Here is a 27,242-nt window from a genome sequence, read left to right as displayed (position 1 = left end):
AATTGATTCAAACGTAAAAGCACCGCAGCAGGTGAGGGTTTGGGCATTAGCTATCCCGTCATTTTGTAGCCTATTAACAGCTAGGCTAGAAAATCGATGAAAATTACAACGCAACCCACTCTCGGGAAATTGAAGTTCAAAATTGTTTTGCCCACCTTTCTTGGAAGCATAAAATGGTTTTTAAAGGTAATGCATAAATGTTTATTCGATATCATTCAGGAAATACTCAGTCTCTCAGATTACCCTTAAGCTTTGCCTATTTCTATATTTTTCCTGTCTTGCTTCTGTCTATGCTTCCTGCGGTGTACGACACTACCTAAATTTTCTTGTCATATCATTTGAAGTAGTGTGAGAGTATGTACTTCTTAGAGACAGGATGGGGTATCCTCCCAATCCATAAGGATTGTTGCTAGAGTGAGCTGCCTCTCCTGACAATAGTAACATGTACATAGGCAGATCTAAGGGGGTGGCGGCATGGGGGGCACGTGACCCCCCCCCAGACCCTTAAAAAATATGCAAGATTTTTAATACAGTCCCCTTATCATTGCATTCACTTTGTATGACGGGGTATCCTTGTGCCCCCCCCCCCTTCCAGAACAAAATCCTGGATACGGCCTTGCTTGTGCCCCCCCAAAAAGAAATCCTGGATCCCCCCCTGAATATGTAACATGAGAGCCCTTTGTAATAGTTACATGATTCAAACTAGATGGGATTTCACAATACAAATAAAAACCTAGTCTTCCGTAACATCACGTACTGAAATGTTTCTCTGATAACTTTTCCATCCAAATAGCACCTCTGTAATATACTTGTAAAAAATGGTCTATTGACAATTCTCACAGTGTCACGGAAGGAATGAATGCTTTCGAAGAACAGTTAGGACAAAAATAATCCCATTCAGGAAACAAGTTATTCTAATCTTGGAAACAAGTTATTAAGTCTATTAAAACTAAAAATTGTTGAAAATACATTTCAAACAGATGACCCTTTATAATGAGTTAGTATATTGAATGGTAATTTTAAAAAACACCAGAAATTCATTATTATTACCAAACTAAAATCAAGTTTGAATGAATATTACAAATATTCATTTTTACCACATTTTAAATAGGCATATACAAAGTGAATCATTACTATAATAAGACCCATATTGTGTGCAAGCATCATACAAAATTTGAGTCACTCTGCCTCATTAAAAATAAATACCTAGTTTATAGCACATTATTATTTCTATCAGCCTTCAACAATCACTTCAAAATAGATAGTCCCTAATTTTTTTCTACATTCAAATTTCTCAATTAGCATCAACCACAAGCACTGATTTGCTACACTTGACATAAATATCATACAAATCTTGAGAAAGCCCAAAAATAAATTCTCAAATGCCTGCTAGCTGATAAAAACACAGGGAATATATTTATCTATTTCTATACTTGGAAATATTATAAGAATAAGAAATCTTTTTTCCTGTTTCCTAACACTATTTGACCAGTAATCAAAATATCATTAGCCTCCTCCAGCAATGAAATGGTAACGACAGCAATAAATAGATAATGGTTTGATGAAGCTGAACTTAAGTGAAATCACAACCTTGAAAACAAAAAAACAGCACCTTTGCATTGACATAAATTCCCACCAAGGGAGCACCAATTTTCACAGGAAACTGATATCACACTGTATTAGTAAAAATATCTTGTAAAAATACTCTACATATATGTATCATTTTGTATAAGAATTCATTAACTTCTTTACTTACATTTAATCACAAGCTACTCACACTTTTGATTAACTAATCAACCTGAACCTCAAGCGGTTGAGGAAGCTCAAATATGACATTGATGAACTCTCGATTTGTAGCCGATGCAATGACTTCCTGTGGATGAGGATCTGCAACAGCATCATGATACTCCAGGGAAGTGCCAAAAACATCTCTCGATAATGACCTCAATCCTCCTTTGTGAAGATCATCCTCAATTCGGTCCAGATGCAGGAACCGAGTAATTTCTTTAGCTACATTTTGAAGTTTCCTACAAATGAGAGTACATATTTATTATTAATAAAAATTAAGTTTTATTTTTCCAACGATCATGTCGTTATATGTACCTATGTAACACTTGATATAGAACTTGACAGGATGTAAAATTACACAATTATAAATAGAAAATATAATAAAATGAAAACAATCGTTACAAGACATATATATTATACAATAGCAAGTTGCTCAGGAAGGATGTTACCCAGAGAAGTGGGAAACTTGAGACTAGGAATTCATGATTACAAAGCAGAATTTTTACGTTTCCTCTATCAGATTGTTCTCTATCAACGATGTCAAGAGTTGTGCCTACTTGGCAGGGTTTTCAACTGCAGAAGTTGTATGACGTGGTGTAACAAAAGTAATGAGAAAACAACCGAAAGGACACATCGGACGCAAGCAGTAGCACTATGGTGTCTGGGAGCATGAGATGAACCTATTTACTAACTTTGGTCACAATTCATGCAGCTATATGGAAACACATAGCAGACATACAAACAGACATCCTCTTTTAAATGATTATATATCAGACATCATTAAAACATTCAGCAATTGAGTAATGTAATTTTAATTTCAAACATCTGAGTAGATTACTCTTAAATGAAGCCATATTTAGGTGACTCCTAAGATCAGGTGGGAGCTTGTTATGAAGTCGAAGGGCCATATAACATGTGCTCCTGAACACTCCTTGTGCATACAACATATAAACAAGCAGCAGATCATTCTGCCTTGCTGAGTTTTTATGAGCATTATTGTTTTTTAACCTATTTCCACCCACAGCCATATGGGCAAATCCTACCATTTTTAATATAAGAGGCTCTTAAAAAAAAAAAATAAATAAAAAACACAACAACACTCCTTTTTACTGTCAAATCATCACAGAAATTTTATTGAAGCTTTCACTAACTTAATCTACTTATTGGCTTATTCTCGAAGCCGGTCAAAAGCCACAGATGGAAAGAGATGGGTGCGAAACAGAAATTTAAAACGGACGCCTACTACATATCTATAAATTACATGCAAGTATCATAAAAGTAAACAAGTTATGGCATTTTATAAATTATTTTAACTTCCCGCCATCCAAAAATATTTTTCCCCTGAAGATTCACACTTTCAAACAAAAATTGCCCATGAATTACCTTGCTGTCCTTTTAAATGTGCCCACCAACAAATCATGTTTCTTCTTACGTTCATTCAAATTTTCGTATTGAGAGGTTAATATGACCATGAATTCCAAGTTCTAAGTTTCTCATCCTTCCAGACCATCGCTGGGTGGCCGGCTAGTTATGAGTTAAATCCAGAGACGAAGCGCCACGTTCAACCTTAGCCATTATATGCATCTACATACATACTACCTCTCAAGCGGCCTAAAAAGGCGTGTGGCAGGGGGTGCTAGGACATTAGCTGTTTACATATGAAAAGCAAATGCTCAAACAAAATTACGACTAGCGATTATTTAAGTCCTTTATGGTTCGAGGGAAAAACGAATAACCAAATCTATCCATTCCGTAAAATATCTATCTTATCGCTTCTGTCAGACCTGGAAATATAATAGGGCTCCAATATTATGTTCTCCATATTGCTCCTAAAGATATCTATTCTCAATTTTTCAAGCCATTTAAGACTAGGAAATGCGCTGGTGGCCCATTTCCAGGGTTCCCTTTTTATTTAAGAAATTTAACTTGCGTAGATAAAAACAACTTGAAAATAATGATGCCTATGCTGGGGGCCTCACATTCAAAAGCCCTAGACAGCCTCCAGAAGCCTAGGGCTCTTTCAGCAACTTCCATTTTCCTTTGATCCTGCAGCTGCGTAAACTGTGACACAGGACCCGTGCAGTGGTTGCGGATCTGTCTTTTTTCTCACACTTGTAAATGCTCTCAAATTGATTTTATTCAGATACATCAGAAATGGGAACCTCATCCACCTCCCTTCTCAGTTTAGTTTGCATGATTTTCATATTCCAACTCTAGAACCACGTTCTAAACTGCATCATACTCTTTTTTTACTTTGGATTAGAAGTCCGCACTGATAATATTATTATTATAGTATTCTACCGATTAAGGTAGGTTTCCATGGAGTACTAAAGAGGTGATCTGGGAGCCTCCCTTTCCTTCCAGCACTGCCTTCTTTAATTCACTGTAAGGCCTACTCTCTTTCAATCTATCTAAAAATCCTATTCTTTTCCTTCCCCTCCCTCGTTTCCCCAACATTCTACCCTCCAACACCATTTTCAACATCCCCTCACCGCTAAGCACTAACTCCATCCAAACCTTCTGTCTTCTGCGTATCTCATCTAAGAGCTGCCTCTCCTCGCCAACCATATCCAGCACTTCGTCGTTCCTTTTCCTCTCCGTCCATTTCACCCTCTCCATTCTTCTCCATACCCACATCTCGAACGCCTCCAATCTTCTCTCGTCTTCTTTCCTCAGAGTCCACGTTTCCGCACCGTAGAGAGCTACACTCCAAACCAAACTCTTCACTAACCTTTTCTTTAAACTCTTACACAACGATCCTCTCAGAAGCTCCTTCCTGCTCATGAACGCCTCCTTCGCTAATGCTATTCTCTTCCTCATGTCCTTACTACTGTATCCGTTTTCCTCTAACGAACTGCCTAAATAGTTGAATTGCTCAACCTGCTCAAGTTTTTCACCACCCACCTTTATCTTGAGTCTCACATTCCTCGCTCGTGATGCTTTACAAAACCGCATTACCTTAGTTTTCCTGTGATTAATCCTAATCCCAAACTCCTCGCAATGTTCGCATAACGCATCCACTAGGGCCTGAAGCCCCCTTGCTGACTGACTGATCAATGCCTGGTCATCCGCAAATCTCACTGATTTGAACATCATTCCTCCCACTTTTATCCCAGCTTCTAACTCATCCCACGCTTCCCTTACCATCTCTTCAGCATACACGTTAAAGAGCAGTGGCGATAGAGGACAGCCTTGCTTCACACCTCGGCCAATGCTTGCCCACCCAGATTCTCCGTCCGCTATCCTCACTTGCGCAGTCTGGGCCATATACAGATTACAAATCAGTCGTCTATCCCTCCAATCTACACCTATTCTCTTGAGAATATCCATTAACTTTACCCAGTTCACCCTATCAAACGCTTTTTCAAAATCCACGAAACACACATATACGTCCTGCTCATATTCTAGGTTCCTCTCCACGAGGGCCCTCATTATTGCTATTGCATCACGAGTTGACTTCCCTTTTCTGAAACCAAACTGATCTTCGCCCAAATACTCGTTTGCCCTCGCCTCCATTCGTCTGTTCAATATCCTCAGCACTACTTTAGCCGCATGGGATATTAGGCTGATAGTCCTATAATCTCCGCATTCCACAGCTTTCTTCTTTTTCGGAAGCGGAATTAAAACCGTCTTCACGAAATCCTCCGGCCAACATCCCTCCTCATAGATCTTGCGCACTAGTTCGAAAAACCTTTTCTTACCTTCCTTCCCTAGATTCTTCAGAAGCTCACACGGGATGTTGTCCACGCCTACTGCTTTCCTAGCCTTCATATCACGGAGTGATCTCTCTATTTCTGAATCTAATATCTCCGGCCCAAGATTATCCTCCTCCACTGCACTTTCCTCCTCTAGAGTCAATCTCTCTGGTCTGTTCGTTCCGTCATACAGGTCCTCCACGTATTCCTTCCACCTACCCTGTACCTCTTCTCGCTCGGTTAGCATCCTCCCATCTTTAGCCTTAATTTTAGACATGGCTTGTCCTCTTTTGCCGCCCGATAGCGACTTAACTTTGGCGTACAACGCGCCTACTTCTCCATCCTTCTGGAACTTTTCCATTTCCTCGCACTGTCTTTTCCACCAAGCCTCCCTTGCCCTCTTAGTTTCACGTCGTAATCGATTATTCAATTCCCTATACATTCTTTTGCCCTGTTCTGTGTCCACGTTCTTCCACTTCCTCCTCTCCTCCATTTCATTTACCATTGCCTCCGTTATCCACGGCTTCTTTATCCTTCTACTGTCAACGTAACCAATTGACTTCTCCGCCGCTTTGACTATTCCCGTTTTTATATTATCCCATCTTTCCTCTACCGTCTTGGTACTTTCAATCTCCCGTATACTAATGTCCACTAGCTCCTGATATTCTCTCCTCATACTCCCCTTCAGGGCTTCTACGTTCCATTTCTTCGCCTTCCTAACTTTCATAAGTCTTTTGAATCTTACGTTGCATTTCATGAGCACTAGATTGTGGTCCGAATCCGCATCCGCTGCAGGGAAGCTGCGCGAGTTTTTCACACTGTTCCTAAACCTCTGTCTTACCATAATGTAGTCTATTTGATATCTCCCCGCATCCCCTGGACTTTTCCACGTGTACCTTCGCCCTTTATGATGATTGAACCATGTGTTTGTGATGAATAATTTGTTTCTCCTACAAAATTCTGCTGCTTTCTCTCCCCTGTCGTTCCGTTTTCCTAGACCAAAATCTCCTATTTCGTTTCCATCCCTCCCTTCCCCGACTGAGACGTTCCAGTCCCCAATCACTACCAGATTTTTCTTACCCGGTGTGTCTCTAATTATTTCCTCGAGCTGTTCATACACCTCGTCTACTTCTTCCTCCCTATGATTGCTAGTGGGCATGTAAACCTGGACCACCACAAGGTTGGTGGGCCGCGCCTCAATTTCTACCACCAGAATCCTATCGCTTACCTGGTCTATACCTACCACACGCTTACCCATCTTCCCGTTTAATACTAAAGCTACCCCTCGCTGGCTTTCTTCCCCTCCACTATATATAACCCTATACCCATCACTCCAATAGTCCCCCCCATCCCTCCACCTCACCTCGCATAATCCTAAGATATCTATCCTCCCTTTATCCATTTCCCTTTTGATATTTTCTAACTTTCCCGCCCTCATCATAGTCCTCACATTCCACGTCCCCACATTTATAGCAGACTTCTTCTTCTCCATCCTCTTGGTCTTTTTTTCTTCTTTCTTCATTGCTGCTGCCACTGATGTTGATGATGATAAGTCTCTGCAAGGATTTCGCATGTTGGCGACCCCGAGGACCTTGCCGACCTCGTTGCCGTGCCCGACACCCGCCCTTTGCGGACGGGTCCCGGGCGATGAGATTCCGAGGCTCATTTGGTTGTACTCCATGTGTTCAGGGAAGAGATAGTTGGTAGGGTTTCCCACTTCCATTCCAACAGTGTTTTTTACGTGACACCATCACGCGGACTACCTTTCGTCTGGCTCCTACCCTTCGACCTATCTGGCATGGGTGGCCCTACCGGGAATAATTTAGAATTAATCCCGCCAGTGCAGCTCTAGGGGTCATAGGAGCGCGCAAGCCTTTCCACCGCGACAAGGTTGTAGCCCAAGGGAAAGGCACTGATAATAGTCTACGGGAAAAACTAAATATGTAGTCTGCAGCACATATCTTCCACAAGAAGTTGCAAAAATAATAGGGTGGTTTCCTGTTATTTTTTTATTGCCTAAATCGAAAGATTATTACTCTTGGAGTTCGTATTTCACGCTTTTAGATTTTTTAATGACGATATCTATTTTTCGTGATTAAATGAAAAGTGAAAATTTTCAAGTGCACGAAAACGCAACGGGTAAGTATGAATGCCGGGAAAAACTCCGTGTGATGTCGTTCTGGTTCCTGCTGCGGCAAGTGAGGTGACGTTGGGGCGTGGCTCTGAGCGCTGATACGACGCAGGATGCTAGCAGGTAGCAGAGTACCCTGCTAGCTGGTAGCGCTTGGCTTAAATAAGGATTATTAATACCTTATCAAATGAAGAAAACTTTCCGACCTTAGCCAGTTTTAATAAGTGATAATTAAGACATGTTTCCCTGAGCTCTGTGCCTCATGCATGCATTGGTAACCTCAGACGATGTAAAACTCCTGACTACTCGAACAGCATCTAGGCCCCTGTGACATCACGTGGAGTGGCATTGCATGGACGCCAATTCAGCCTTTTTCAACAGAGGTTAAAATTGACCAGTAACATTCGTCTAAACTGGGATTTCTAAAACCAAATAATTTGTATATTATGAATACACTAATGGTGGGTAACGAATCACAATCAATGCCTTTCGTTTTCTTTGATGAAGGAAACTACCCTATTGGTAATCTAAGATGATGTAAAACTCCTGACTACTCGAACAGCATCTAGGTCCCTGTGTCATCACGTGGAGTGGCATCGCATGGACGCTAATCCAGCCTTTTTCAAATGAGGTTAGAATTGACCATTAACATTCGTCTAAACTGGGATTTCTAAAACCAAATAATTTGTATATTATGAATACACTAATGGTGGGTAAAAAATTGCAATCAATTGCGTTTTCATTGATGAAGGAAACTACCATTCCAGGGACTAAAAATCCCCGATCCCCACGCACAGTCCCCGATTCTTCTCGTCGCTTAACACCCTGTACATGGACAAATCAGAATTTAAAATGAAATATGACGTATAATTCATTATTTTAGCATGCACACAAGCAAAGATATAAATTTGCAAAGTTAAGCTTTCATCGTAAGCTTTCAAGGATAATCATTTTCACTCTGACAGCAGGACAGATCAAGAAAGGCCTCAGCAAGGTAAAAGAACAGGTATGGGATAAAGAGAAATGAAGGACTGTAGTACGTGTACCAATCTTAGGATTGCAATACTATGAAAAAATTGACAGGCTATGCTCAACATGCATAAAGACTTACTTGAAAGTGGAGCTATTCTTCTTGATCTTTGTCCGTCTTTCATGAGTTGAGGATATTGTTGTTCCTGAGCTGAGGACCAGGGTGAGACCCTTATCACGTTTTACAAATGCTGCCAAAACGTCTCCAAGCTTAGCTTGTACAACTGATGACTCAGAGGCTTGGCAGCGGAGACGCCCATACCAATTACAACGAGTCACAGTGCATAGGCCGGCATCACGGTCAAGAACCCAATCCTGTAATCACAAAGATTTTCTCTTCAACAAAAATTCTGGTCAAGAGCACAGTTTGGAAGAGTAGAGGCTGGGTTCTCTAATGTAAGCAGACTGCTGGTAGCATAGTAGCCCCCAGCACATATAATCAGGGGTGCATTAAAGACGATGTTTTGCATGGGGGATGTTCATTATTCCCCATGTCACCTCGGTGGTATGCATATAGCTCTCAGTGACAATATTTCTGAGACCTGATATATGTATGTAGACAAGTGGCTTCAAGATATTCATCAATTTATTACAAACATTGATTGTTAAGTTCGTGAAATAAAAAACTTCATAGGAGACCTTAAACATGGATTCCATACCATGGATTCAGTTTTTCCAGAAATTACAGGAGAGAAACCCCTGCCTACTTCAAAACACCCTCATCCTTAATCTGTCACTCTGTAAAATGCTAGAATAGTATCGTTTTATTGAATTTAATATTTGGAAATTTTTATAACAATCAAATTATTCCCTGAAACATCTCGATGGAAAGCATCACTAAGATAATAAAGGATAGATACACAGATTAAATTTCACTTCATGCAAGTCCTTTCATTGAGTTCCTCACGGCAGGGTAGACACATTTTTATATTCCCCTTTTCCACTCCAATGTTGCTGACTGTCATTTTTCAAAGTCATCTTAAACATTAGGATTCCCAGTCCTGATATTTATCTGGTTGATACTTATAATATATGCTCATTTGCACCCTCCTTCTTAATTGCAGTCTGTGTCTTAGATCCTTCATTAATTAGTTAGAATAAGTATTAATTCTCAGCAGGTTCACAATTGATATGCTATTCTTCAGTCGATGTTCTATTCCATTGAGATTTTCAAAGCCTACTCCACTTTCATCAATGCCACCAGTAGCGGCTGGTGGTTATATATCCAGGGTGTGCATTAGAGAAGATATACAATGATGAAAAAGGGCATGAAGTTCAAATGAATGCTGCTAAATCGCAGTGAATGCATTGATGGACTAGGAACCTGAGCACAGGTAGTGTAGGGGGCAGCTACACCGCTACACTAACTGCAAGTTACTCACTAAATATGCAGGTGCACACTCGCGCCGTGCTGAGTTTGCTCCCAGCGCCCATTTGAACATGGCATGCCCCCCCCCGATTTCCTCGTCCTGCCTGTGCACCCACAAGCAATCGCATAGTCCGAATATGCAGCCGGTGCAATGCCGTGGGATCCCACACTTGTAGAGCGGTGAATTCACCAAGGAGATAGCAGTAGTGTTTGGAGCTTAATATCCCATCTTCATGTGGACAGGATTTTTATCTCTCTTTGCAAAGGAGTACATAATTTTCTCTTATAATTCATTCATCTTTGGGTGTTCAGTTGCTAACATGCGTATATGTATGCGCCGCCACTGAATGCCACAAAGCATTTTTGAATGAGACTTTTCATTTTGCCTGCACATAATTCATAGTGAAGGCCTGACAACCCGGTGGGGAAATTTTGTACAGAATTAAGTTTGAAGTACATATTTACTTCAAATTACGTGCAGAGTCACCTTAATTCAGATGGAATGAGCTCTAACGTGCAGAGGTCGTTCCTCACTCCACTAACTTTAAACATGTGCCATGTGAACATTCTCAGCATACATACTGAACTAAAGTAGGGAACTTCTGCAAAGACAGATGATTTAATACATTGTCACTGATGTCCACAGGTTGTGTGATCCCAGATGACAGTAGAGTGTAGAAAACACCTTGCAATTCACACAAAGTTCAGAGATTACATATTTCATATTCTCCTTCCAATCATCTAAATAATGTGAGAGCAATGTTCGCACGAATACTAATTCCATTATTACAAATTTCACTGAAATTCTGAATGTAAAGTCTTGAAAAAATTTGGACCAAAGAAACTACGAGCTACGTTTTATGATTGTATTTTTTTCTCCTTTTTTAATACAATAAATGAAAAAAGTAATAACTAGGACTTGAGTCCACATCAGAAGTTACAGAGATGGGTGAAGTGGACTGCAGTGGTAGGAGGGGAGGAGGGTGATGAGGGGAGACTCCTTGTGCCTGGCTATATGTAAACCCCTTTACCACTGGCTACACGCAGTGTGCACTAGCGTATGAATCTCACATCAGCATAAAAACGAAATAGTTCAAAGATATATGTTCATTGTACTTGTTTTAATGCTCAGCAGATGTTTGATTCCTAGTGACACATGGAAGTACTATTACTGTGAGGTACACCCAATTTTTTTCTGATGAAAGCACAAGCTTGTATAGAAATAGTATACTTTGCAGAAGCATACCCCAGACACTGTGCTAACTATAGGTTCTAGCCGACACTGAATTGCAGCGATTTCCCTCCATCCTTAACTCGTGCTGCTTTGATTCGTGAGCTGAGAAGAGCCCAATGGAATTGGAGTCAAAGAGACTGAGCTGGCTACTGATCAAGTTGGATCAATGAGTGTGGTAGTTCTTGCTATATTTTTGAAAAAATCCTCAAACTGGAATATAATTATTAAGAACGTTCAAAGTTCCAACTCAAAGGATAGTTATAGTCTTTCACATCGTTGAAATTTGTCCAGTTGAAACTTTCTTCGGACAGTTGCAGTGTTTGTGGTAATACTTGATACAGATTGGTAAATATCTCTCTCAAGTTTTAATACAATATTCAAAAATGTACGGTTCACTGGATCGACCAATTCATACTATATGGTTTGACCCAATATGTGAGAGAAAGAAATGTCGGACTATGACTCCCAATTTCTGCTTTCTTCTTATAGCACAAACCCTACTTCTTTTGGCAACAGTCTTTTTGCCTGAGTATTGTATGTTCACTCAATCCATGATTTCCCAGCTTATGTTCTTGGCTACAAGCATCAGTTTCCCGATAAATCATAAAGTGGTGCCCTATGTAACAATTTTCTCCTTGTGTACCACACCAATTGCAATCAGATACACTTTCTTAAGCAGTTAATAATTCTCCCATTAGTCTGGTGCTCAATACCACTATTTTCAATATCACTTTTCAACCGAAACCTTCTTGCTCACTATCTTAAGATAGAGACTTATATAAAGGCCTGGTTACACAGTACATTAACACGTACAAGTTAATGTACGTTTGCGTGAATGATTTTGGTGGACCGGAACGGAACATGTACGAATGCATAAACCAAATTAGAACAGGTTCTATTTTCCGTTCATGCATTCACACAAGTTGGGTGGTTACACGGTACATTTTCGTGGTCATTCACGCGTTCATACATTTAGACATTAACCCGTACGTGTTAATGTATCGTGTAACCAGGCCTTAACAGTCTTGTTAGATACCAAACGATTTTGTCTTTCTCCTCACATATGTAAGCGTCATAATTTAATATTTTTTTACATTTCTCCTTCACAAGTCTCTGTCAACTGACAATTAGGTACATCTCATATTCCATTCTGCAGTTCATATTATGAATTTATTAAGATTATTTCATATAATACAATGTAACCCAATGAAATTGAGCAAGGATTCGGACCAAGGTTTCACCGGGTTAATGAGTAAATTGTTAATGAAGCATAAATACAGAAAATAAATGTTCTCACCTCCCAATCATCCATGCAAACTAGTCCTAAAATGAGGCTGCCCACGATGTAACCAACTTTGGTAACCAGTCCATCTGGAAATCAAGAGGAATACTGGTAGATAAATGCTTATATCGAATTCATATATTTAATATAAAGTATTGAAAAAGTTATAAGCTCAGCACATACTTGAAATATAAAGAGCAGACCAAAAGCTGAAGGACAAAAATCCTGAAACAATTATTGAATACACAAGATTAATTCTCGGTCCAGAAATCGTTTATCAGCTACTCCTCTAAATAAAAACATACCTATCAATATCACAAAAGAATGCCAGCCTGGGCCTTGGGATATGTGTAATTTTTCGGGCGTCATGTATTTGATGGACAATATAGCCATAGCACAGAAAGAGTTCATATACGCATTAGCGTTAGATATTAATCAAAAGGAATATAATAAATTAAATGGAATGCAGCAACGTAAGTCACCAATAGCGTCACATTCTCGTGCATATTAGAGCACAAGGCTCATAGGAACCATCGAGACTACGATCGTGACTACATAAAAAGGGGTGTGTTTTCTATTCATGTTGATGACCTCACGAACCTCACGAAATATTTTTCAAAACTTAGAATTACGCCCGTAGTTTGTTTCTGAGGAAGCAGGAGTAGTTCCCTCGGTCACCGCTAGTGGTGCCATTGCTATAATAAACAGGTATGTGAAAATGTTTGTATTTACGTTTTCTTTTAATGAGGAATTAAGGTGCACATGACATTTCCTGAAGTAGGTCTTACGCGGAGGAGATTTCCCTAAGGATTTTGAAGAATTAATTGGAATCCAGTCGTAAGAAATGAGCCTTGCCACGAATTGTCCGCGATAAATGGCTAAATGGCTGGATTGAGTTGGTAGGTATTTTCATGTTTTTCTGTACTTGCTAGAGGGTGAATGTTTTTATAGTTATTTTAACTTCACAACAATATGATTTCAATTCAAATGATTTATGCTTTACTTGTACTTTATGAATGTCATTGAACTATTATTAATTGCGAAAAGCAAAGCCATCGTATCACACAAATCATGTAATATGATTCACCATTTAAAGGTATGCGGGCGAGCTGGTTAAGAAGCCCAGGTCGTCGTGTATGACAAAGCCTGTACCACTCTGTAGTCTGTCGAATCTTCAACTTAGGTTTTTGTGCCCATCTGACCTAGAAGAGGTAATTATTTCATATGGTTGCCTGAGAGCGTTTTATAAGGTATTTCTTATGATACTCTCAGTAATTTACATTAAATTACTATGTTTCCACTCTTTAACGATCGTTCACTTGAATTGAAGTACTGGCAGAGATAATTTCGTTGCTCGTAATGGTTATAATTTATGGAAAAACATAATAAACTTCTTCAATTGAGATTAAGTTATTATTTTCTTTGAGACAAAATATATTGTTTCTGTCAGTGTTCAAGAAGCTATTTTTTAAAATAATTTTACCTGTGAAATCTTTAATTTTCAACAATAACAATTTTTTCGGGGTTATACCATTGTATTTAAAGGTATACCTATCGCTCGAATTTCGTTTTGTGAATGTTTTGTTTTAAATTATTGATGAGGATGCTATCCAAAAGACTCATCGTCTACTACTCCTGGAATCTGCTGGAATAACTGCTTAAAATGTATGATGTACAATTTAGGTTAACTATATTCTATACATAGTTAAGAAAGTAGATGCTGTTTCTCTCTTCTCCGTAATGATGTAACAACTTTATATTGCTTGCAGAATTTTTTAATATTTTGAAAGGCATAGTTATAGTTAGAAGCTTATTAAAAATTAATTTTTTAAACACTTCTCCAAACACAAACCAGTCATGACAACAACAAATAATATGCACATAATATTCAAGGATTATGCAAATATTATGCCACCATAATGGTATAAAATGTGCATGTAAATGGTATACATAATGAACAAATACACAAAATACATATGGCAAAATCAATAGTATTATGCATCTATAAAGGACAACACAATTTCACATTAGAAAAACTCATTTATGGAGTAAAAGGCTTTTTTTAATAGCCAGTCATGTCATGCAAGTGATCCCTTGGGATACGGTATAAATTTTGAGTGCGCTGCTTGGGAAGGTGGCCTAAGAAAAAAAGTAGCTCCTCAACCTGGAATATGTGAGATTCATACATCTGCAGCACAGTCTGGGGTGAACCCTAACCTTATGTATCCTAACCAACCTCCAGGTTGAATCACTGTGTGAGTGAAATAATTTGAATGCTTAAATTTAATAGTAAAATTGATTTTTGTATCATTTTAGGTTCAGGCATTATGCCGTGACTGGTTTCCCATTGACTACCCAGATTCGTGGTACATAGACATCACTTCAGATCCTCGCTTTTATTCCTTAGCTGCAGTTTATCAGGGTGTTATTATTGGTCTAATTGTTGCCGAAATCAAAGCATATGCCAAATTGAATCGAGAGGTTAGTACTTTTATATTGATTTATAGTATTGAATTGTTTATAATTGAAAGAAATGTCTGTGCCTAAAAATTAATCTTAAATTACTGAAACATCTCAGTTTTATTATAATTTTTAGTGTCATGATTTGAAAACAATTGGAGTCTAAATTATAGTCCTTCCTAATGATCCCAATGATAATAATGTAAAGTTGCTATTCCCCTCTAAATTAAGGGTGATCTTTATTTTTCCAGAGAGCAAGATCCAACTATTTGCTTAAAAAAATGGAAGAAACAGTAGAATTATGTCCTTCCCAATGTTCCCAATGATAATAATGTAAAGTTGCTATTCCCCACTAAATTAAGGGTGATCTTTATTTTTCCATAGAGTAAGATCCAAATATTTGCTTAAAAAAATGGAAGAAACAGTAGAATTATGTCCTTCCCAATGTTCCCAATGATAATAATGTAAACTTGCTATACCCCACTAAATTAAGGGTGATCTTTATTTTTCTAGAGAGTAAGATCCAAATATTTGCTTTAAAAAATGGAAGAAACGGTAGAATTATGCGTTGTATTGTAGATCAGATATTCCACACATGCAAATGTATTCATGAAGTAGTGGTAAAAACCCAATTGAGAACTCTAAAATAGCACTAAGAGGTTGTCAGCCATGAAGTGATTCAGCAACTTTTTAGTTTAAAGCAGCCGCTGACACTAGAATAATAGCAGTTTGTGGAATGAAGCTCCACCGAGAACTATCGACTAGAGGACATTGAGCGATTACAGATGGATTTCACCCAGAATTTTTTTAAAAGAAACATGTCATATTGTGAAGGTTTCCATTTTTATCATAGGGTAGTTTCCTTCATCAAAGAAAACGAAAGTCATTGATTGCGATTCGTTACCCACCATTACTGGATTCATAATATACAAATTATTTGGTTTTAGAAATACCGGTTTAGACGAATGGCAATGGTCCATTTTTATCCTCATTTGAAAAGGGCCAGATTGGCGCCCATGCGGTGCCACTCCACGTGACGTCACAGGGACCTAGTTTCTATGTGAGAAGATAGGAGTTATACATCATCTGAGGTTACCAATGCATGCATGAGGCGCAGAGCTCAGGGAAACATGTCTTAATAATCACTTATTAAAACTGGCTAAGGTCGGAAAGTTTTCTTCATTTGATAAGGTATTAATAATCCTTATTTAAGCCAAGCGCTACCAGCCAGCAGGGTACTCAGCTACCCGCTAGCAGCCTGCGTCGTATCAGCGCTCAACTCGCCTCAAGGTCACCTCACAAGGCGGAAGCGGGAACCAGAAATACGTCACACGGAGAGATTTCCCGACATTCATACTTACGCGTCGCGTTTTCGCGTGCTAGAAAATTTTCACTTTTCATTTAATCGCAAAAAATAGATATCGTCATTTAAAAATTTAAAAGCGTGAAATACGTACTCCAGGAGTAATAATCTTTACATTTAGGCAATAAAAAAATAATAGGAAACCACCCTATTGAAGGGATATCATAGAATTTTGATGCACGGCCTCACATTTCTGATTATTAATTTAATTTCTGGCAAGTTATCCTCAAATAGAATATATTGTTTTGGAGTCATTGAATTTTTAAATCTGTTAGATGAATCATTGTCTCTATGAAGAATCTACTCTTGCACTGTATGAATCCAATTAGAATTACATAAATTCATTCAAAAATAAATGATAGAATAATTTTGATGGTCAAAGGTCTAATTTTTGTGTGCATTATATTTATGACATTTTATTTTATCATTCTTTAACTTTTTTTTACTGTTATAGAAATAAAAAAGGAAGTCTTATGTTATTTGAATATTATCATTGCTCACTCATGCTGGTTATTTGAGGAATAGGGTGGTTTCCTATTATTTTTTTATTGCCTAAATCGAAAGATCATTACTCCTGGAGTGCGCATTTCATGTTCTTAGATTTTCGAATGACAATATCTATTTTTCGTGATTAAATGAAAAGTGAAAATTTTCAAGCGCACGAAAACATGACGGCTAAGTAGGAATGATGGGAAAAGTCCGTGTGACGTATTTCTGGTTCCAGCTGTCGGCGTGTGAGGTGACCTTGGGGCAAGGCTTGAGCGCTGTTACGACGCAGGCTGCTAGCAGGTAGTTGAGTACCCAGCTAGCAGGTAGCGCTTGGCTTAAATAAGGGATATTATTCCCCTATCATACTTAATTTTTTAATGTGTGATTATTAAGAGATGTTTCCCTGAGCTCTGTGCCTCATGCATGCGTTAGTAATCTCAGACAATGTAAAACTCCTATCTACTCGTATAGAAACTAGGTCCCTGTGACGTCACGTGGAGTGAAATTGCATGGGCGCCAATCTGGCCTTTTTCAAATGAGGTTAAAATTGACCATTGCCAATCGTCTAAACTGGGATTTTTAAAACCAAATAATTTGTATATAATGAATACTTTAGTGGTGGGTAACAAATCGCAATCAATGCTTTTCGTTTTCTTTGTTGAAGGAAACTACCCTATTGTTTACATAATTTGCTGTAGGTACTTGCTGTGATGTCCATTAGGAATAGTATTGTAAACATTAATTTTGGCTTCTCATTAATGTTATTCTTATGTTACATCAAAGGATCGGGGTCTTCTTTCGCCATCATCATGTAGTTGGACTGTTCGTGCAAAATCATTTACTGAGAGCCCAAGCTTATCATCACAGAGCAGTATTGGTACTAATCCTGAAGCAGGAAGCTCAAGTAGCTTACTTTCGCATAAGGAGGTCCATGTTGGGTAAGCCAAATGCAATTGAACTTACTCACCTTTGTTTTTTGCTGCTTAGAGGGAATATTTGTTTTTATGTGTTTTGGTTTCACTAAAAATAAAATACATGTTCTTAATTTGGATCTAAGACTGTGGTTGAGTATTGTTTGTATCGTCAAATTGCCCTAGCCAATATCCAATTCCTGTTAAGTGAATGATATAACTGGTTAATTCTATAGTGTTGGAAGCCCGTCACATTGCTCCAGCTATTCTAACTGCATTAGCATCCCAGTAGACTTGTACGCCAATATTTTTACTGTTGAAAGTGATAGAGTTTGAAAAAATACATACACCTGTATTAGTGAAACAGTCTTCATATATATAAGTGTTGCTTAGAGAATCATTGCTTCTTTAGTAAGGTTGAAGAAATTAATTCTGCTGTGGGGTACTGGATGTAATATGTCAATGAAGAGCTTCAATCGTTATGTAGTACGGCATGTTCGACTCATTTTTATTACATTAAAAAACAGTTTTACGAAAAGAAACTGTTCCCTCTTTAATTTGGAAAAACTACTTCAAATTATCAGCTGGGCTTGTACACACGCAAATACTTGAAATTGTACCAAATGCCTTATGTATCTAAATATCTTTCTATCGAAAAGTGAGGAAGCTCACGCACAAACAACGTAAACATACGAGTCAAAAGTAAGGTGGTACATTTTCTAAAGGAGGCTTTGAAACATAAGTACATTATTTTTTAAAAACCATTTTTAACCTGTTAGTAGTGTAGGTTGATAAAATAATATATGGAGAACAAATAATATAATTATAAATTTAGTCTGTGCACCATAATTCAGAGTGATGTGGAGAACACCATATTAGAGCCCCACTATATTTCCAGGTCTGACAGAAACGATAAATTAAGAGAATTTTTTGTCAAAAAGATAGATATGGAAAATTGTTTTTCCTCAGAACCATAAAGGACTTAAATAAATACTAGTTGTAATTTTGTTTGAGCATTTGCTTTTTACATTAAACAGCTGGTGTTAAACACCCCCTGCCACACACCTTTTTAGGTGGCTTACGGGGTGGTATGTGGATGTATTTCTTTAGGAAGGTAGGTACAGCTCTATAGTTCAACCTCAGCTCTACCAGCTATTGTGCATTTTGTTTTTATTGCAAAGTTTGCTCATAGTCAAAGAACATGATACCACTTCCAGAAACTGGAAAAATTTAGGTACGCCTGGTATACCCTAGAGGGTATTGGAATTTAGCCATTGTCATTTCCATAGCAGTTTTGGCCTTGGTTTCCGGCCTTGCTTTCAAATTACATTACATCTACTTAGAAGGTTTCCCTAGAATTTAGAAAGTGACATCTTTCAGTTCCTCCTGGTGATGGGAAAAAGAAATCAAGCACATATTTTTGTTGGAAATTGGTTAAATATGTCCTTACAACAGTCATTTTTAATAATAAAGCTTTATTCGCCATGTTAGATCAGATACAACAAAAATATAAATAAATCCAATGCATGACATGTCAAAAAATAAAATTCGGGTACAGATAACATGGTTACAAAAAGATATGTTAACTTTAAGACCTTGTTTGAACAAAAATCAGCATTGTTTTACTTTTGACAATGGTGATAGTAAGTGAAAGATGTTGTTAATAATATCTTTAATTTTTTCTGTAGGTATATATTAAGCCTTGGAGTTGTGGAGAAGCATAGAAGAAATGGGATTGCATCACTTCTTTTGGACAGCCTTGTCTCTCATCTCACTGCTGACCCATCAACCCCACCAACCTCCTCAACGTCTCCTCCTTCCCCTCATTCCCCCCCATACCACATTCCTACCGTGAAAGCTCTTTATCTTCATGTCCTAGCCACCAATTCTGCTGCCATTCGTTTCTATGAGAGGCGTAATTTCAGGTATGTTTGGCTATGTCTTCTTTCTCCAATCTTTAGTGTGTACAGCACATTCCCGACTATCCGGGCTAATGATGGGGAGAAACGGCACGAATAATCTGATAACACGCATAACCCAAACTTTTGTTTTAACCCTTTCACTGCTGTGGACGTACTTTTTCTTTGTCCCTGCCATGCGGTCAGCACTTTCGCCGAAGCACTCAGAAAGGTTGCTAATCCGGGACCCGGAATCCTCGACCAGCTCATCATCCGCCTACCTCCCGAAAAGTGACCGCTCTGACTGCAATTTGAAAATCAATAAATCAATCCGATCCTCAAAAAATTAACATTTTCATCACACTCCTGGCAATCAAGCAATCAAGTACGTCTTTGAACTGTGTTTCTGTGATGAGAAATAACGATTTTGTTCATTTTGCGAAAATGGTCATTTTACGGTTGTCCGCAGCCACGTTTTTTAGCAAAGTTAACAAAATCGTTATTTTTCGTTGCAGAAACACGGCTCAAAGACCTACTTGATTGCTTGATTGGCAGGAGTGTCCTGCGTGGATGAGCTCGTCGAGGATAGGGTCCCGGATTAGCGACCCTTCGGAGGGTGTACCACACCCATCCAGGAAGTACCTGCTCCATGGGCCCACGGAATGCATTTTAACCTTTTCGCCGCATGTGAGGAGTATGTTTTCGGAGATTGAACAGCAGCGAAAGGGTTAATGTCTTTTAATGTTCATTCATAATTTACGTAAAACAAACAATTTATTATTATTTATGCAATTGATTGTTTGAGGCGTAACTTGGTGAAAACTTTTGAATAAATATCAATGTGAAAGCACAAAGTTCTTCTTTTTAATTAAGTATGCAGTTATTCTGTTATTTTAGAGTGCTTCCTGGACTTATTGAGAGCTTTCTTTGACAGTTCGCGATCTTTTTAGCGGCGATAACATCGTTTTACTTGTATTATTAATGCTCCATGGAAGGCCTGGTTTCGAAAACCACACATCCATGGCTTAGTGATCACGGATACAGAAAAGTGGTCAGCACGAATGCTTTGAAACCACTGCTCGACGTCGGAAACTACACTGTCAGGCACCACGCCACGTAGTCGCCTCTAGCACTAGTTGCCCAGATTGCAAATGCTGGGAGATGGGTATCCGTGGTCCCGTAAATGCAGCTAGCACGGGATCACTTCCATTTTACGAAGGGGGTTATAACAGAAACAATAAGCCTGGTGTATCGTAGCATTAATGCAGTAATTCCGGTGATTTTACGACTGATTTTTTTTTTATAAAGATGGTGGAAAAAATTGAGCGAGAGTTAAAATCATGCACAGATAATCCGCAGCGCAGATATACCGCAGCCAGATAATCGGGAGTCTGCTGTATTAATCTAAGATGTGCCCAGTTCTTTCATGACTTTCGTGTCATACCTTATTTGGAATTCTCCTCTAAAAATTAGTTTTATTCAGTCCAGTTCTGGATTAATGTGAGGGGAAGGGTACTCCAATACCAAAAGTTTGGTAAAGAGAAAAATTGAGAAGATAGTTATTTTTAAGGTGACTCTTCAGCATAAGTTTTAATTTCACCAGCTAAGCAAACAATGTTTATAACTGATTGGTTAATTTCGTAAAGACTCTTGTTTATGCATATCAGTGTGCATAGCAAACAAGTCATTGCCTTAGATAATGAACCAACCCCCCAAAACAATTACCTTAATCATTCTGTGAGGCAAAATTATGCAATGTTAAAGAATAGCATTAGCGAAAATGATGTATTTCACACATCCGGTTATTATCATTTTCCCTTGAGAGTTGCAATACAGCTTAAGTAAAAAATTTAAACATGTAGTATTCTTCATTCCTCGTATAAATTGCTGAAACAAGTTCATAACAGCAAAATGTCATCATATTCCTGTTCGTAATATTGTGATTCCACTTAAATTGATTCTCAAATTTATTCATTTTTCATTTAATTTGACTTTTCTGTCCATATTTAAGCTATGGAGATCTCTGTTTTTTTAATAGGGGCATGAGAATCAATGATATTATCCTCTCCCCATGCTCTAGTGTTGTGCTTGAATAACTCTGATATTTCAGTAGTGTAACCTGTAGGAATGATATTTTTAGATGTGTTATCTGTTGTTCGAAATGTGCAATTAATGTTATTCTTATCTTTCACAGGTTACATTCTTTCCTGCCCTTGTATTACTCAATCCAGGGTAAATGCAAGGACGGGTTCACATACGTTCTGTACATAAACGGAGGACATCCACCCTGGGGATTGATATATCCTTTAAAATATTTTTTAAATATATGTAGAGGGACAATAATGTTTATAATGGGGGTTGGAACATTTAGATTAAATTCTCTGGAAATATTCAAATGGCATTCAGCTGCGTCAAATGTCATTTGATCAGGTGGATTTTTGCTGTGGCTTGTTTACTAATGTAACTGTACTTAAATATTCGTCCAAGCTTACAATATTTAAAAAAAATATTTTTGGACCACCCTTAATAATAATAATAATATAATAATAATAATAATATTTATTGTTCTTGGACAAATTGTCTATTAAGTACATAAAAGATATTACATGCAAAAGAGATTACAAAATAAACTTGTACAAAATTTATCAAATATTTCCAAATGGAATTAAGCACAACTAACACATCAGGGCATAGAAATGAAATCTTGAAGTTAACATCAATCATAGCAAAAAATACCTAAGAATGCACATACAGTAGAACCTCGGTTATACGACCCTCAGTTATGCGATGACCTCACTTATACGCCGATTTTTTTTGGTCCGGTGAATAACCCCATATGAAACCATGTATTTCCAACCTCAGTTATGAAACTTTTCACTTATACGACGAACTCGGTTACGAAACGTATTTTTCCAGTCCAATGAGATAAAATACCTCACTTATACGACTTTTCAGATAACTGCTCTACGAGAAGATTGCGGTACGCGTGCCAATTTTAGTCACAGGAGCAGGGGTAGTATGTGCTCATCACATAAATATGTAAATGAAGAATACTAAGTTTTAATAATGAGCGATGCTGTTTATTAGATATTAATTTTAACTGCAGTAGATGATCGTTAATACGGAATATCTATCTTTAACGGAAGATTGTCTAGAATTTTCCAAGGTTATGTTTTCCGTCGCCCCAGCGAAATAACACCTAAATGAGCCGTTAAAAATCCTCCCGTACCAAAAATTTGGCTTCCAAGGTCATCCAAAAGAGATTATCGTATTTGCAGTATAGACGTAAGCCGATGGTGATTCAACACGATGGTAAAAACAGCATGCATGGTCTCATTCCGCGGGCTAATCCCGCATCCGCGGGACGAATTGAGCGGGGGGAAAGTTGCTTACGCGGCGCGCCGATCAAAACTGACCTAACTTGTATCTCAGTGGGTTTAAATGAAACAAAGTTGGACCTTGATTACCTATTAGCTTGAGTCTGCCTGCTGGTAAGCGTTTATTTTTTAACTGAACGAGAGTTAGTACGAATGTCCTCGGAGAATAACTCGCGTCGTCAGTCGTAACGTTATCATTAAAGTCAAATTCAAAACGTGAAAGATAAGGCAGTTCCTTTCGACTCTGGAATGACTTATAACCATTATACCGAAGTACATAAAGTGTCCGGTGTTGTGATCAGATATGGGGAAGCAAAATATTACGTGAAGATGAGTCACACGGCTTGTGAGTCGAAGTTCCCGGCGCTGAATTCGCGTAAGAATGCCGACAGAGAAGCTATACCCGGTAGATTCAATCTACTATTGCTAAAATTTCACGGGAAAATTCTTTTTTAGTGCGTAAACATTTTTGAGAGGGGAGATTTTTTCGAGCTCTTAAATATATTTTTGTTCAATCATCACTGACGGCAGTTGCGCGGTTATTTCAAATGCTCACTTAAAAAAAGTGATCTAAGCACCGGAAAAGCCTTACAATTAGTCACGGAATATCCCGGATTCCAGTGGCGCAACTAGGAATATGCTTTGGGGGTGATGGTAGTACCTGAGGGGCACCCCCCTTCCCCCCCCCCCCAAGGCATCGGGGATTCCCGGAAAATTTAAAAAAAGAGCATGCCTCTAAATATGTTTAACTTCATTTTGGCACCTAAAGTTTAACTTTGAGTAGATGCAGTTGTTGTTTATCAAAGCTAGACTTTTGTTTTAAAATTTTTTTTCAATTCTCTGCGGCTTTGGAGGGGAATCTATCCCCTCATCGATCCACCATAATTATGCCACTGCCAGGTGCTCCATATTATCTATGGCATGGTATTTAGAGGGAGGAAACCGACAGCTGGGGTCATTTTCGCCATGAGGTAAGGGAGGGAGTATAGAAACCCTGTGTTGGAATTAGCCAGGTTGTAACAAAAGGCTTAACCAGGGCTTAACGTTCCATCTGCCGGACAGGGTGTTGCACTGGAAGTTCCGTCCACACTACTTTCAAGCAGGGATACAGCCATCTCTGAAGACTTTCTGCCTCGGCCATGACATGAACCCTGGTCCATAGGGTGTGAAGCCTTCGTGATGCATTAGTGAAATTTTGCTCCCTAGTTATGGGGTTAATTTTGATGACTTTCCTTTGGTATTTCATTTCTTTAATCTACAATCTTGGGTTTGCCTATAGGTGGTAAAATGAATTTCCTGAAACTGCTTTTAATGAGTCAACTTTTTTCAAAAATTGGCTTCTCTGTGAACATTTAGTGTCATCATTCCGAAATCTCTCCAGTATGATAGCCTTGCAGATCAGTACCAGAAATGCTAGATGTTCAACCGCGGATAATGTTGTTCAGGAATGTAAAATTATATTTCTCTTAAAGTAACACATCATCTGTGGTGTTGCTTGTGTGAAAATAAGATTATTAGGCTTCAATTTCTTGCCTCCAAATGAGTAATTGCATCCTGGAAACAAACCGGCCCCTATAGGAAAGGATTTCATGCTGAAAACCGAAAAACCTCACATATGAAACTTCCTCACTTATGAAACTTTTTTTGGTTTTCCGCTGAAAGTTTCATAAGTGAGGTTCTACTGTATATCCATCACAACATTTAGGGTAGAACATGAAAAAATAAATAAATAACTAAATAAAAAGAACATGAATAATGATAAATCATTTACTCCAATAAATATGGCATTCGATTTCAAACCCTTAGTCATCTTTCTGTGTGAAACCTTGACTGCTTTCTGTACTGACCATGTGAAACACTGTTGTGGTGTTGTCTACCATGGTTGGGCACAGCCATGCCGTCAGCCCTTGCTGTGGCTGTGGACGCAACTTAGCAGAGCTACCTTTGGATGGGCCTGGCCCCCCCTGCGAAGACTTCTTCGCAGTACGACCGCTTCATTGGCATCCTACTACGGAAGCTAGCATTCCAGAGGAATGAGGTGATCCCCGTGCCAGCAAAGCACTGACGAGAAGGATTGAACCAAGATTTTTCTTGTATAAAAAGCATGACTGAGAATATCCCTGAGGTAAATGAACTAGAGAAAGATTATGAAAAGAGTCGAAGCTCAGGGATGTAATTTTTAAACTTATGCATTATTCTCAGGTAGTTTACTATATTTTGATGATTTATCATGCTTCTTGAAAATTTTGTCGGCATTAGTGACTGCTGTTATGCATGAAGGGTTATTTTCTCTTTTTACGTGTTATTTGATTTTTCAAGTGGCAATTACCTGTTGATTGATTTGTTATCATTTTGGATTGTTTTATGCTTTAAGACAGGTAGAATCTAAGTCTCTAGTTTGGTTTGTCATGATACACATACATATTGGTTAACTTTACAATCCTAAAAAACAGGTTGGGATGTCCTGCTACATTAAGCCTCTCCTTATGTACTGGAAGGTAAAATAGGATTTTTTAAGTGAATGACAATGAGAGAAAAGTCATGAGGTCAGTATTAATCTCAGTAAGTATTTTATAATGGAATAAGGGGATGGTCACTTTTAATAGCTACACTCTTCTTGTAACTTAGCACGCGTAAGCCAGCTGCTCTGCTAATTTCACTTATGCTCAAATCTAATCAAATATTTTTCAAGTATGAGACTGAAAGAATCCTTGGGTGATGTGTGATAATTTTTAACCTACGTTTTAGTAATAGCCAGTACAAGCCTATTCTGTACTGATGTAAATAACTTACGTCTACCAATATCATTGACTTAACTGAATCAACTAGATTTCCCTCCTTAACCTTACCTTGTGACCTGATGTAATGGCTTTACATCTAGGCCTAACGTTAAACTTGCTGTCATGGAAATGAATTTTCTTTTGACAATAAATAAAAAGTAAATTATTGATATCAGCCACTAATATGTTAGATTTAAAAAGAGTTAACTGCTGCCATCTACCAACATAATGGATCGTATAACTGTAACTCAAGTTCCTCCGAGTTGTTCAATTTTTATTTTCACCTATAGCTAACCAAACTGAATCGTTGAATTGGTTATTTTTGGTAAGGAAGTAAGATGCTTATGTTGATGCTGAATTTCACTATGTTTCATTAGATCCAGAGATTTCCCTCAGCAGTGAATGTATGAACTGCTGATGTTTGCAGATACAAATGTATATATTTTCTTCAGAGCTGTACTTTCTAATGCTAAAATATGCTCTGAATGGATTCACCTGGATCCCGTTATTTCCACTGCCTAAAGCACTGTTTAACTGACACTGCAGATTTGTATTTTAGCTTTCTTACTTTTAGGCAGAGAAATTAGATTACTCAGCTGTTGCACTATGGCAAAGGGTACTAGGATTCATCTCTATGTAGCGGAAGTTTTGCAGCCATCTTTGGCTAGTGAGTAGTACCCGAACTGTTGAGTAGATGAGGAGATGTTTGACAAAATTTCTCTATAAAAGAAGGCAAATAATAATGCATGGAAGTAACTATTTCTCAATTGTCATCATATAAAATTCTTCCTTTGACTGAGGGAATATTTTCTTCGGATTTTCTTATCTACTGAATTTTAGTACGTATCTCCTGTCTGCAGAATAACCTGCATTTCAATTGCTGAAGGGAATATCCTTGGCAGGACCATGCAATTCCATTTTCATGGCATCCTTTTATTTAGCATTTTGTCCGGGAGATATTATGAATTTTTACTTTGTTGACCTTGACTCTCAAATATTTTTCCATGAATGCAATTAAACAGAACTTCATAGATTGGTTTGGTTACTTTTTAATATCTACATTTTCTTTATATGTACATCTTTTTTGCACTGCATCATTTAATGCAGCATATTATTTAGATAACTTGGAAAAAGAAGATTTTAATGAATCTATTCATACAGAAAGACCATGCTTATATTATTAAGAACCAATCACTTTTGTTATCTTTAGGTTATTGAAGCCTTTTATATTTTTAATTTATTCTTTGCGTTTATTATAAGGATCCTTTCAGAGAAAATTATATTTTTCTTGGGATTGTAGGATTTCTCAGACTTATGCGATGGATCCTGAACATTAGTGGATGTTTTCTGTTGTGGCTGACTTTCTAGGGTGCCAGTAGAAAAAAATTTGGTAAAATTTTAATTGAAAAACTTTTAATTTAGGGTGGCTAGATGTG

General features: G+C 38.1%; 2 protein-coding genes across 4 annotated transcripts; one reads left to right on the top strand and one right to left on the bottom strand.

The window, feature by feature from the left end:
- Window positions 1–635: 635 nt before the first annotated feature.
- LOC124168987 (cytochrome b-245 chaperone 1 homolog) lies at window positions 636–13,132 on the bottom strand. 2 transcript variants are annotated; one of them, XM_046547415.1, is made up of 5 exons: window positions 12,834–13,132; window positions 12,712–12,753; window positions 12,544–12,617; window positions 8,726–8,958; window positions 636–2,027 (listed from the first exon to the last, which is right to left on the bottom strand). In XM_046547415.1, the coding sequence occupies exons 1-5, from the start codon at window positions 12,937–12,939 to the stop codon at window positions 1,790–1,792; spliced, it is 693 nt and encodes a 230-aa protein (XP_046403371.1). In that variant the 5' UTR covers window positions 12,940–13,132; the 3' UTR covers window positions 636–1,789. The 2 variants fall into 2 exon arrangements, with proteins under 2 accessions (XP_046403371.1, XP_046403372.1); XM_046547416.1 differs by lacking the exon at window positions 12,712–12,753.
- Window positions 13,133–13,159: 27 nt separating this feature from the next.
- Window positions 13,160–25,985, top strand: LOC124169658 (N-alpha-acetyltransferase 60). Of its 2 annotated transcripts, XM_046548310.1 has the most exons (8): window positions 13,160–13,236; window positions 13,310–13,427; window positions 13,625–13,739; window positions 14,845–15,009; window positions 17,624–17,778; window positions 19,440–19,676; window positions 21,844–21,948; window positions 24,870–25,985. In XM_046548310.1, exons 2-8 carry the CDS (start codon window positions 13,411–13,413, stop codon window positions 25,045–25,047), a joined length of 972 nt encoding a protein of 323 aa, XP_046404266.1. In that variant the 5' UTR covers window positions 13,160–13,236; window positions 13,310–13,410; the 3' UTR covers window positions 25,048–25,985. The 2 variants fall into 2 exon arrangements, with proteins under 2 accessions (XP_046404266.1, XP_046404265.1); XM_046548309.1 differs by lacking the exon at window positions 13,160–13,236 and having other exon boundaries at window positions 13,251–13,427.
- The last annotated feature ends 1,257 nt before the right edge of the window (window positions 25,986–27,242 follow it).

Source organism: Ischnura elegans, chromosome 12, assembly GCF_921293095.1.
Source record: "Ischnura elegans chromosome 12, ioIscEleg1.1, whole genome shotgun sequence".
NCBI lineage: Eukaryota > Metazoa > Arthropoda > Insecta > Odonata > Coenagrionidae > Ischnura > Ischnura elegans.
The sequence above is the reverse complement of the archived record's forward strand: the minus strand, read 5'-3'. Positions and strand labels throughout refer to the sequence as shown.